At 41.8% G+C, this 12,847-nt stretch overlaps 1 protein-coding gene across 18 annotated transcripts in view; it reads left to right on the top strand.

Moving 5' to 3' along the window:
• The window catches only part of DOCK9 (dedicator of cytokinesis 9), a 277,563-nt gene that overhangs the window by 191,871 nt on the left and 72,845 nt on the right, over window positions 1-12,847 (top strand). For all 18 annotated transcript variants that reach the window (XM_055336137.1, XM_055336149.1, XM_055336142.1 and 15 more), the window contains exons 21-27: window positions 468-589; window positions 1,680-1,766; window positions 2,151-2,240; window positions 3,902-4,017; window positions 4,290-4,359; window positions 5,186-5,311; window positions 5,903-5,974. In XM_055336137.1, the coding sequence (XP_055192112.1) occupies window positions 468-589; window positions 1,680-1,766; window positions 2,151-2,240; window positions 3,902-4,017; window positions 4,290-4,359; window positions 5,186-5,311; window positions 5,903-5,974 (683 nt within the window). The remainder of the gene's footprint in view (window positions 1-467; window positions 590-1,679; window positions 1,767-2,150; window positions 2,241-3,901; window positions 4,018-4,289; window positions 4,360-5,185; window positions 5,312-5,902; window positions 5,975-12,847) is intronic.

Raw genomic sequence — 12,847 nt, 5'->3', positions numbered from 1 at the left:
CCTCATCCTCTTTCAGAGTTTTTATTTTTAATTTTTTAAAAGATTTTATTTATTTGAGAGACAAAGGGGAGAGCATGAGTGGGAGGAGGGGCAGAAAGGGAGGGGCATGCAGACCACACACCCCCACTGCCACCCCGTGGAGCAGGGAGCCTGACATGGGACTCAATCTCAGGACCCTGAGATCATGACTGAAGCCTAAAAGCAGATGCTTAGGAGCTACCCGGAAGCCCCTTTGCAGAGTTTTTAGATGAAGTTTATGAAGGTAGCATGCTGGGGCTTGCATATGTAAATTTTTCTGAAAGATCATTTTGAAATTGTAATCCCAAAGAGGCCAAAGTAATGTTGTAGACAATGTTTTGCAAAGACTAGATTCAAGGCCTTAAAGATCAGGCAGTTTAGTAGCATTGACTTTCTTTGATACGTTTTCGAACACCGACAGTGAAGTGTTTTGTGCTTTGTTTCAACAGTTGGATATTCCTGGCTTCCTCTCCTGAAGGATGGAAGGGTGGTGACTAGTGAACAGCATGTTCCTGTCTCAGCCAATCTCCCATCTGGCTACCTTGGCTACCAGGAGCTCGGGATGGGCAGGGTATAGAACTTTAAGATTGATTTATCCCGGTAACTTCAGAAAACATGAAAAATCAGTTAAAGCAAGAATAACATAAAAAAAGCACACAGTATTTTTCCTGGTCCCAACATTTTGATTTTAGTTATTCATTTTCAAGTGAACATAGGCCAGTAAAAGGCAGTGCTATTAACTGCACACTTTAGAATTACAGTTTTAGAAGCCCTGACCTAGCAGTACCTCAGCAGGGAAATAGAGATGTGGAGATTGGAGAAACTGGATGAAGTAGAAGTTTTTCGCTGCAAACTAGCCCATGCTTAAGTAAGGATGTGTTCCTGGAGTCACGCAGACTATTAGGAATTGTCTTCCAGCCTAGAGTAAATCTAGTAACAAATCTCACCCACAGGGCAGCCCATTCTAAGACATTTTCTGATTCATTAAAGCCTGAATTTTCTTAGATTTTCCCAATTGGTTAGTTGGTTTTGCATTTTTTTTGACATCTTAAATTTTATAGACTTCGGTTTTATAACATGCTGAGATAAGGTTTCATTTCATTTTAAGTGGCTTTTTAATGTTTCTGTGTATTTAAGTACTGCCAGTTCTGGGTCTATGTTATGAACAAACAATCAAAATATTCCAAAACCAGGGGAAATCATATAACAGTTAAAATTGCTAGTCTGAACAAAGAAAAAGGACGTTTCAGAAATCAAAATAAGCACACACAGATGATTGGCTCTTTACCCTGTTAGACTTCTTCTACTGTCCTATTTGCTGGATGCAGTATCTTCTGCCATCACTTTAAGGATCCTGAGCTCCAGTTTGGTTAAGTCGTTGATGAAAAAGTATTCTTTCCCTTTCAAACGGATAGTAGTTCTATAGCCACAACTAAACAGAAGATAATTTAGAAAATCCAGTAAGGAGAGTGCTGTACTTGGGGGAAGAAAGTAAGTGGAAATTAAGACTGGTTGCATCCCTACTGTGAGCCAGCTGTAACTACTAAGTCACTGATTCTGCTTGGGCCTGTGACACCTCATCAGTCCCCTCAGTGAGCATGGTGTTTGAAGCCAAGGTGGCTAATATGTTGGGATTTTCCCCCCCTTCCATACCTTTTCAGCATTATGGTCCAGAAATTAAATGGGTAGAAGGAAGCAAGCCACTGCTGAAGGTTTCAACTCATCTGGTTTCCACAGTGTATACTCAGGTATGTACTATCCTATTAGCATTAGCAGTGTTTGCTCAGTGAATGAGTTTGCATGATTTTTTGGCAAAGTGAAATCCTAATTGATATGTTATATGGATGTATTTGTACTCTAGAGGTCTTTTGTTGAAGAAAGTACATTATAAGGTGCTCATATGTTCAGATATAAGTGAACAGTATAAGTAACATTTCTCAACAATTTCTTCTTTGGTTGGAGGATCTTTGAAATCTTTTTTAGAATTTATTTTTTTCTCCTTGATGTTTTCATCTTTATATGATCAGTTGCATAGTCTAAATAAAACATGCATGCTGTGAGAAGCAGATAATCCTATTTCTACAGCATTATGCTAATAGACTTTATTTCTTTCTCTTCTTTTTTTCTCCCAGGATCAGCATTTACATAATTTTTTCCAGTACTGCCAGAAAACTGAATCTGGAGCCCAAGCCTTAGGGAGTGAACTTGTAAAATACCTTAAGGTATCAGATGACTTCTTTAGTGACCCCTTTCTAATGAGTTCAGAGTAGGCTGGGTTTTCTTTCTGGTGGTGAGTGTTGTTCTTACCACTTGGGGACCTTCGAAGAATGCTCTTACTAAATACTCTCACATTGATAGCTTATTTGTGGTTTTAGATGGTGGTAAAAAGTGGACTCAGAAATAGGACAAGTCCAGAACACTATATGTTAACTATACTGGTCTTAAAATTAAAAACTTAATTTAAAAATAAAAAGAAGATAAAAGAAAGACAACTCCTGCCTTCATTCTCGTCCCACGTATATTATACTGTTTTTAGGTCCAATCCAAAATACATTGTCCTCTGCATAGATCACTCACTCACAGGCCCTATCTGTGGAGTACTCCCCAGCTGTAGAGCACAGTAATAGGCACATAAGCAGTGAAGAAGCATAAGTCCCAACATTAATTAATTTTTAGTTCACTGTAGGAGATAACTTTGGAGAATACATGCTGCTGGGGAGTGAGAGGGCAGGGAATGGAAAAAACAAAGAATGCACATAACTGACCCCAGTATTGTACAGGGGTTGGAGACTCCCAGTGTCATGGAATGGTAAGAGCAACATGGGGTTTCTCTAGGGGAGCCTTATCCAGGATGCAGTTCAAGGGGAGTGTTTTTAAAAAGGAGAGTAGCTAAGAGAGCATTCCAGGCATGGGGACAAAATATAAGAAATGTGAAAAATGAGGGCACCTGAGTGGCTCAGTCAGTTAAGTGACTAGCTCTTGATTTCAGCTCAGGTCATGATCTTGGGGTCCTGGGATTGAATCCTGCATCAACCTCTGCACTCAGCAGGGAGTCTGCTTGAGATTCTCTCCTTCTGCCCCTCACTCTGCATGATCTCTCTCTGTTTCTCTCTCAAATAAATAAATCTTAAAAAAAATAAAAAGAAATGTGAGAAATGGAATACAAGTTTGTTTGATTTCAGCAAGGAACATGGAGTGGGAGTTCTGAAATCACAAGTTGGCCAAGTGCCCATTTAGGTACCTCACAGAGAGCCATGTGACTGTAAGAAGAGCCTTTGTATTAGTTTTCTATTGCTTCTATAACAAATTGCCACAAACTTGGTGACTTCAACAACACAGATTTATTTTCTTACACCTTTGTAGGTCCAAAATCCGACACAGGCTTCACTGAGCTCAAATCAAGATGTTGTTAACATGGCTGAGTTCCTTTCTGGAAACTCTGGGGGTGAATCTTACTTGACCTTTCTCTGCTTCTGAAGGTTTCCCTCATTCCTTTGCGTGTACCCCCTTCCTCCACCACAAAGCCAACAATGTTGCATCTCTGACCATTCTTTCCTTAGGCACGTCTCCCCTGACTCTCCCCTTCTGCTTCCCTCTTCTGACTTTAAGGACCCTTGTGATGACTTTGGGTCCACCTGGATTATCCAGAAGAGTCCTTCTATCTTAAGCCCAGCCAATTAGCAGCCTTAATTCCCTTTAGCCGTGTAACATATTCACATGTTCTGGGGATTAGGATGTGAACATCTTTGTCCCTTATTCTGCCCGCCATGGCCTTCCACTGTTTTAGATAAACGTCTTCCATGCTTGTTTGAAACTGAGTGGAAATTGCTTGGGGTTGGTTTCCTTTTAAGAAGATGACACGAATGCCATTCTTTGTCTGTAGAGCCTGCATGCGATGGAAGGCCACGTGATGATCGCCTTCTTGCCCACCATCCTAAACCAACTATTCCGAGTTCTCACCAGAGCAACCCAGGAGGAAGTCGCTGTCAATGTGACACGGTAAGAGAAGTGGATAGACGGATACCTTCTTCTCTTTCAATCTGTCCACATCTGGAGCACAGTCATACATATCTGGGATGCTAGTATGTGTTGACCATTATATTTAAGAAATTTCTTTTGATCCCATGAGTAGGGACCCCATCTAATTCCTTGTTTCCTTGTTTCCTGTGGTGCCAATAGCATCATCATTGTTCTACAACTACTGTGTAATAATGAAATGTGTTCATTTTCACATTACTATTCATTGCTTTATTCATTCCTGTGGTGTGTAGGGTCATTATTCATGTGGTTGCCCAGTGCCATGAGGAAGGATTGGAGAGCCACTTGAGGTCATATGTTAAGGTATGTAAAATAAACTGTCCCCAATCATTTAAATCTGTGGCTCTCCAATTTTCCTTCTAAGGTCTCATTTTTTAAAAAAAAAATCTAGTTATTTTGGGGTGAAATTGAGTATCTCTACTTACTCTTCTATACCTGTAGTCAGTACTTATACCTGAACGAGAAGAAGTTCAAAGAGGGGCAATTAATTTATTTACGTAGTTTTATTTTTCAACGCACATTTCTCTTAATGGCTTTTGCGAATAATAATAACATGGAATTTTAAAGAATTTTAAGTCCCTTTTGGTAGGCCTTTGGTATAGTACTATTGTTTTCATTTTTCTTTTTACCAATTAGGATTTGTAGTAAAACAGCTTCTCCTGAGAGGAGGTTAGCTCTGGCCACCGTCAAATTAGATAAGGATGTAGGACAGCAAGACATGTCGTTAGGATGAATATCAACAGGCCCTTTGTTTATGTAATACTATTTGGTGAACAGAGTGGTGATCACCATTCTGAAAAGTTACATATGTTCCATTTAGTCTTAGACATCACTATAAATTATAGCTGTGGGATCGAGTCACCCAGTGTCGGGTGACACATTCTTTGAAGTTCCTGGGAGGTGGAGTTGTGGGCTGGAGGACCACTGATGGGTGGTTCCATGTTATAATGGGTTCCCTGAAGGTATCCTGGGCTCCCTCTTTATGTCACCCTTCCCTCCTGTTTCCACACCTTCCTCTCCCACCCTGCATTTGTACCTCGGTCCCTTACTGCCATCCCTTGGAGCCTCCTGCTTTTCAGTCCATCTTGGATAACTGAGACATTAAAGTATCTTTCCCTTTTCTTCAAAGTATGCTTACAAGGCTGAGCCGTACATTGCTTCTGAATACAAGACCGTGCATGAAGAACTAACAAAAGCCATGACCACAATTCTCAAGCCTTCTGCTGACTTCCTCACCAGCAACAAACTACTTAAGGTATGTCGGGGGTGGGGGCCAGTGTGGCTCTGCAGTATTGAAATCGATGGAAGAAAATCCAAACACCATAACCTGATCAGTTTACCCTTCTTGTGCGCTTTTAGAGACCGTCCCCACCTCCTAAAAAGGGGTAAAGAGTTAGTTCTTTGAGACCAACTTTGCTGCTTATACTTGTGCTTCTATCAAAATATTACTATATTTAACGTTCACAGGCTCTTGAGTTTTAAGAAGTCATTATACTGAAATGAGTGGAGGATACCGAGTTGAAGATTAAAAAGGCAGCATCAGCAGGCAAGGCTCAGCCAAGAGGAAAGATCACAAATCTAATCCAGTGGTGCCTCTTGTTGGTTTGTGCCACGCTGAGCATATGCGTCCAGCTTCCTTGTGGGATACAGTTTTTTTGTTGGACATGCAAAAGCAAGAGAACAGCTGCCACACACACCTCTGGTCTGTTAATAATTTGCCAAGAGGTTTGGCCCTGTTTTGAGGTCACACCTGTTTTGTGTCTGTAACATTACCAACCTAAGAGAGTAGACATCTCACCTTCTAATTTGTTTTTCTCACTGGGATCTTTTTTTTTTTTTCTTTCAGTATTCATGGTTTTTCTTTGACGTTTTGATAAAATCCATGGCTCAGCATTTGATAGAGAACTCCAAAGTTAAGGTATGTCACTTTGTATCAGGGCTTTTGTGGTGGCTCTTAGGGGAAGGTCTTTTTGTCATGTTTTTAGCTAACATTCATGAATGCTTTCTGTGTGCCCGTTACAGTACAGTTCTAAGTATTTTCCAAGTGAGAAAGCATTTTGTTCCAAGTAATGAAGCCATTGGACTGTCATAAAGTACTACCCTTCATTTTATAGATGAAGAAACAGAGACTGGAGTGAGTCTCTTGGTAAGGCCATACCTCTAGCGACTGGAAGGGGCCAGGTTTTGAGACCAGTCTGGCTCCAAAGCCCATTTTCCTGAAGCACATGTTACTAAGTCCAAAGAAAACTCTCTCTTTTCCTTTGTATTGCTCAGAAGTCTTCAAGTCTTTTGAAATGAGAGTAGCAGTCTAAGCATTTATTTTAAATGTAGTTACCCAGTCTTGAACATTGTAGACCTTTCTCAGGGACCTAGATGAGAGTAGATTGTCTGATGCCACTTCACATTCTCTGGAAGCAATGAATGGACTCTGAGAAAACTCAGGCTCCTCTTATCTCTCCTCCCTCCTCCCAAGATTCCTGGGTATGTGTAACACTCTGGGCCCCCAGGCTAAAGGTATCCTGAGGTACCTATAGTCTCTACCTTTAGACCTCTCTGGACTAATGCCTGTCTATGTATGACTGGCCACTGCTGGCTGTCTGAGGCACAGTGTAGATACATTTTGATAAGATTCTAATGTGGTAAACATAGTGGTCATGTGAGAATCCCTTTTGAAATGCGCATACTCTTGGAGTTGCGATTATGACTATGAATTCTCTCTGCATTGCATTGTGCAGGGTCTTGAGTCTCCTGCAGAACAGGAGGCCCTCAGGAAGCAGGTCATGGTGCCCAGCAGTCTTTCACAAAGAATGAGGGGAGGAGAGGGGGAAACCCCAGGGAGGGAGGGTGAAGATCTAGGCCCCCTGGACCAGGGATCTGGACTCTCCAAGAAAGCCTTGGGAAAGGCTGCTGGATTTTGTCAGGCAGAAGGTTGGCAGCTCAGAACCGAAAGCCACACTTTCTCTAGTAGAGCGGACACTGGTGCCTGACCAGGTGGTTTCCTTCTTTTTTTTTTTTCTTTTAATTCCAGTTTTAGTACACAGGGAGATGCCAGATGGCGGTGGGCCCTGCTTTCCACAGAGTAACGTACCATCTAAATCATGCCAGAATAGCCTGCCAAGTTAAAAACCTAGCAGATTGTCTACTTGGCAGTATGCAGCTAAGTGTGTGTGCATGCATGCACATACACACACGCATGCATGCACACATGCAAGTTGTATGGATGTAGGACTTTTCTGTTAAAAATGTCATATGCAGGATAAGCTATAGGCGTGTCTTAGTTTGCTTGGGCTACCATAGTGAGTACCACAGCCTGGGTGGCTTTAACAAAAGAAATTTATTTCCACATGATTCTGGAGGCTAGAAGTCTGAGATCAAGGTATTTGTAGGGTTGGTTTCTGAGGCCTCTCTCCTTGGCTTATAGATGGCTGCCTTCTCCCTGTGTCTGTGTATTGTCTTCCCTTGGTACGTGTCTGTGTCCAAATCTCCTCTTCTTGTAAGGATACCAGTCCTGTTGGATTAAGGCCCACCTTAGTGACTTTGTTTTAACTTAATTACCTCTTTAAAGACCCTGTCTCCAAATACAGTCCTATTCTGAGAGACTGTGGGTTAGAACTTCAAAATACGAATTTCAAGGAGACAAAATTCAGTCTGTAACAAGGCCTCAGTGGATTTTTCATTATTTTCGGCTCTGAATAAATGTAATCACTTGAGAAAGACTGGTGGCTTGGGTATATTTAAAAATATAACCGCTTTATTTAGAAAGTATTCATGGAGATCCCTTACTTATATGCAGGCTCAAGGGTTACAAAGTTAAGTGTGGTGTGGTTTGTGCCTTCACAGAGTTTAGGTGGGAAAGTACACAACTAGATCATGGGAGCAATGGTCAAAGAGGTAATGAACACTTTTGAAACTCCCACAGAAGTACCAGTAACATCTCTTTCTGAGAACTGTGATACAAAATTAATAGAGTAATTTTTAATTTTTATTTTTTGAGACTTTATTTATTCATGAGAGACACACACACAGAAAGAGAGACAGAGACAGAGACACAGGCAGAGGGAGAAGCAGGCTCCATGCAGGGAGCCCGATGTGGGACTTGATCCCGGGACTCCAGGATCACGCCCTGGGGCAAAGGCAGGTGCTAAACCACTGAGCCACCCAGGGATCCCTTAATACAGTAATTTAATTGCATGTGTTTTTTTTTCTCAAGATGCCAAATTAAACCATAGAAATTTAGGGATGGTAGGGACCTGAAAGCTGCCTTCTGATCCAACTCCTCCCATATGCCACAGAGGTCGAGATGGAGTATAGACCCATGAGGTGCATGCCTAGGGTCACACACAACTGAGCAGAGCCTAGAACTCATGCTAGAGTCAGAATTAGCTTCTCCCAGATATCCTGCCCTTTCTAGCCTTATAAGCTAATTCTCCAGCACCTCTGGGAAATAGTTTGTTTTTGGAACTCTTTATTTTTATTTTTTTTAAAGATTGTATTTATTTATTTGAGAGAGGATGAGTCAGAGACAGAAAGAGAGAAAACAAGCAGTGGGGAAAGACGGCGGGGGGGGGGGGGGCGGGAAGCAGACTCCCCACTGAACAGGGAGCCCGACATGGGACTCGATCCCAGGACCCCAGGATCATGACTTGAGCTGAAGTCAGGTGCTCAACTAACTGAGCGACCCAGGAGCCCTGTTTTTGAAACTCTTTAGAACAGAATGCTCAAATGCTACCATGTACAACCTTTTCTGTAAGTTAATTATATCTTGGTCCTAAAAGGATATTCAGACAGTTTTTAGAAGTATTTTATTTAAAAAAATTGTTATCCCTCATAAAAACAAACACGGACAGCTAAAAGGAGAGGGCTTAGCCATAGATAATTTACTATAAAAAGAGATTCAAAATACTTACTTCCCACTTTGGAGAGTCTTAACATTTCACTTTTAGAGGGCTACCCTCGGACTTCCGCGTCACTTGCCACCATGCCACTGCTTCCCTGAATCACACATTATTGATCTAGGAACTTCACACATATTTTGAAGGTTTTATTCATTTTGCCTCATATCTGAGGAATAATGAGTTTTACATGTTTGGATTAGTTATTTTTATGTTTGTCTTTATTTGCATCTTAAGAATTACACATCCTAGTCTCTGATCCTGGTGTTCCGAATTGATTGAAGAAGTTCATATTCACCATTCCTGTGCCATTTGTGATTTCCAGAATCATGATCAAATTCCTGCAGAATTTTTATACTTTTAGACTGAGGATTATTAGTAAATCCAGTGTGTTTATAATCCTGACCTTGTTTTTTTTCCTCACTGTGAGTCTTTCTTAAAATGCCATAACCAGGCACACATCTGCCTAGTAGGGCACCTGGGCCACAGATTCACACGAGAGCCAGATAATGCTTTCACTGCAATGCCCATCCCAAGAATGTTTAGCATGGATCAGCATTTGGAAGCATAGTATGTTGAGATGAGGCCTGCAGTGTCCACTCTCACTGATAATGGGGTCATTCCATCTGGTGTATATTTACATAGAAGGAGATGCTCCTGTGAAAGGTGCATGCTGGTGGGCTTGCTTCTAATGCTATACTCTTGCTGAAGATGGACACGGCCACATGTGTCCACCTTCCTATCCCAGCCAATGGAACTACACTTTGTCGCATTTGCTTAGAAAGGCTGTGAATCATAGCCTCCCTTTGAACTAGTATCTAAAATAAGCAATTTCCTAGGATGCCTGAGTGGCTCAGTGGTTGAGCATCTACCTTTGGCTCAGGGCATGATCCTGGGATCCCGGGATCAAGTCCCCATATCGGTCTCCCTAAAGGGAGCCTGCTTCTCCCTCTGCCTGTGTCTCTGCCTCTGTGTGTGTGTGTGTGTGTGTGTGTATGTCTCATGAATAAAGTCTTATAAAAAATAAAATAAAATAAAATAAAATAGACAATTTCTTTACTACCACAGTTGGACCTGCAGAGTTTGGATTGATTACATATGACTGTGCAGATTCAAGTGTTCCATAGGTGACATGTGCTTGGAATTTACAATAAGTAGTTTTCAGGAGGAAAATATAAAACATACCTTGTCAAGGCCTACTAAGGAGTTCCCAATTCTGAACCCCACTCTGCCTCCAGGCTCAACACATTTTAGGTGTTTCTTTTCTATCACTTATATTTAGTAGCTGTAATTTCAGCAGACTTTTTTTGAATTTCCTCTCCTCCCACATTGAATCCAGCCAAATTGCTAGCATTCCACAGGTGTATTTCATGGAAGTTGGAAAATGTGGCATAGGATAGGATGAATATATAACCTTAGGTGTTTAGCTGTCAACCATTTCCTGCCTTAATTGAGCAAGGAAAGAGTGTTCAACTGAAACGCAAGCAAAGAATGGTATGGTTCTTTTCCTAAATAGACTGCCTGCACTTCCCCTAAACTGTGTTTGTAACCAGTGTACACACGTGATGGCAGAATGTGAATATCCATACCTCCATCCATGAGCACAGGTTTGGAGCAGTTGTTCACTATGCACAGAGCACAGAGGAGATATGCAAGCGGCATAGATGGTGTACCATCAGCCTTGAAGCTGACATTATCCTGGGAGGAAGAAGACAGTCTGGCAGCTGGGCACCGTTAAAGAACAATGAAAGAGATGTATGTGTGAGCTCCAAAATGATAGATCAATGTGGAGGTTTGGGTGGAACTTGACCTGGAAGGATGCCACATTTAGGGAGAAAACAATGAGAATGAGGTGGGAGAAAGAGCTCATGCCCAGGGAAGGCCAGGAAAATGAAGTTTATTAGCTAATAGACTTATTTATTGTATCTCAGTGAGCCATAATATAGCTTGTAGGAAAGAGAGTTCTCTAACCCCTAAGGAGTGGAAGAACACAGTAAGGAAAAGAGAAGTAAACATTTGAATGCTCCCTTGCACACGAAGCAGTGATTTGGGTAGCAGCCGCTGTTGCGGCCCAGACAAGATGTGAAGGATGTGGTGGAGCCTGTTGCTGGTGTCTACAGACTGGCTGTTAACAGCAGGGCTCCTAGGGCCCTTCTCAGCACTGCTGAATGTTGAGATCTCTCATCAGGGAGATCCCACTCAGGCCAGGGGTCGGGTGGCAGGAGCCAAGCAGCCAGCAAGATGGCACAGAGGGGTGGGGCTCACAGCAGGGGTGGGGGGCATGGGGCACAGCAGGTCCGCTGAAGGGGGCTGATCTGGTGTGGATAGGCACTGGGCAGGCAGACCCTACATTGACAGCATTGGTCGGAGGAGCAGATGGTGGTGACCACTGGGGATGCTGCAACAGCCCCAGGAGGAGATCTCACTGCAAGACATGGTCAGGAGTAGGGGTTTTGTCTGGCTGACAAGTGTCTCATGTCTCAGTGTCCTCTCCTCTGAACTAGCGCTTCTGTACTCACCACCTTGGACAGCAGCCTATTATCCTAGATCATTTTCTTCCATTTCACTGTATAGTAATCCCTATAACAACGTCTAATTACTTTGGTCTTTGTCACCTTGAGATGTGTCTTACCTCGCTGTCCTGTTGCCAAATTAGGACTCCAGATAATAGCTATTTGTCACGGCAGGGAGAGCTTCATTTCATCTTCAAAAGCACTGAGTTGACCCCTAATCACTGAGCAGCTTGGCTGGCTGGTTGGTGTGTTAATTATCCACCATTCTTCACCACATTTTCTTTCTTTTTAGTAAAAACAAAAACTTTTTGTTTTAGAAATTTTTAAGTAAACATGAAAGAGAAAAGTTTGATGAGTCTTATGTACTGAAGCTGTCACTCATCTTTAACAGTTACTGGCATGCTGCCATTGTGACTTTATATATCCACCTTCACACTGTTTTTAGAGTATTTAAAAGCAATCACCAAATATTTTATCATTTCATCTGCAAAAACTTGAGTGTGTCATCTTTAATGGAGAAAGCCTTTGAAAGAGGTGTAAACACTCTACCATTATAACATTCAACAAAGTCAGCCACATTTCTTCCTTATCATCGGACACCCCATCTGTATTCAGTTTTCTCAGTGTCTCAAAATGCCATTTTACAGTTGGCTGGTCTGAATCAGGATCTAAACATAGTCTGCACATTGCATGTGGTTGGTATATCTCTGAAGTTTCTTGGATTTTCAAACTGTTCCTTCTCCATTTGTTTGTTTTGTAATGCAGTGTATTTGTTGAAGTAGATGGGCCATTTGTCCTGCAGAATTTCCCACATCGTAACCTTGCAGCGTTATGTGGCATGGTCCTTTGTCCTCCATGTTTCCTGTAAGCTGGTAGTGATTTTGAGGCTCAATTTGACCTACGTGTGATTTGCTTTTGGGCAAGGATACTTCATAACTGGTACAACCACATCACATCGGGAGTCATACGGTTTTGATAATAGTGACTAATAGGTTAAGTGGTGCCCACCCCACCATCCATATAGAATTTCCCATCCACTTTTCATGATGTAAGTGGCTTCATGACTAAGCTCCATTATGAAGGCCTTAGGTATTTCTTAAGAGACCTTTTTTAAGGAGTAGCCAACTTAGGTAGCAAGCAGTCATGCCTGGTGGTTCAAGGTGGCTGGCTTGGGGTCCAGGAAACTGGTCACCTTCAATAGATGGATATAGAGTTATTGCTTACATATATAGAACAAAATTCCTTTGGGATTTCTAATTTTACAGTTCTATTTTGAATGTAGGTAAACTTCAAATACTTACTATCTGATCCCTCCCTCACTGGATTCTTGAGTTTATAAATTTACAAAGATTGTCTTATTATTGGTTTGAGAATTGAGATTATCAT

The sequence above is a fragment of the Nyctereutes procyonoides genome, unplaced genomic scaffold (genome assembly GCF_905146905.1).
Source record: "Nyctereutes procyonoides isolate TBG_1078 unplaced genomic scaffold, NYPRO_anot_genome, whole genome shotgun sequence".
NCBI classification, from domain to species: Eukaryota; Metazoa; Chordata; class Mammalia; order Carnivora; family Canidae; genus Nyctereutes; species Nyctereutes procyonoides.
The sequence above is the reverse complement of the archived record's forward strand: the minus strand, read 5'-3'. Positions and strand labels throughout refer to the sequence as shown.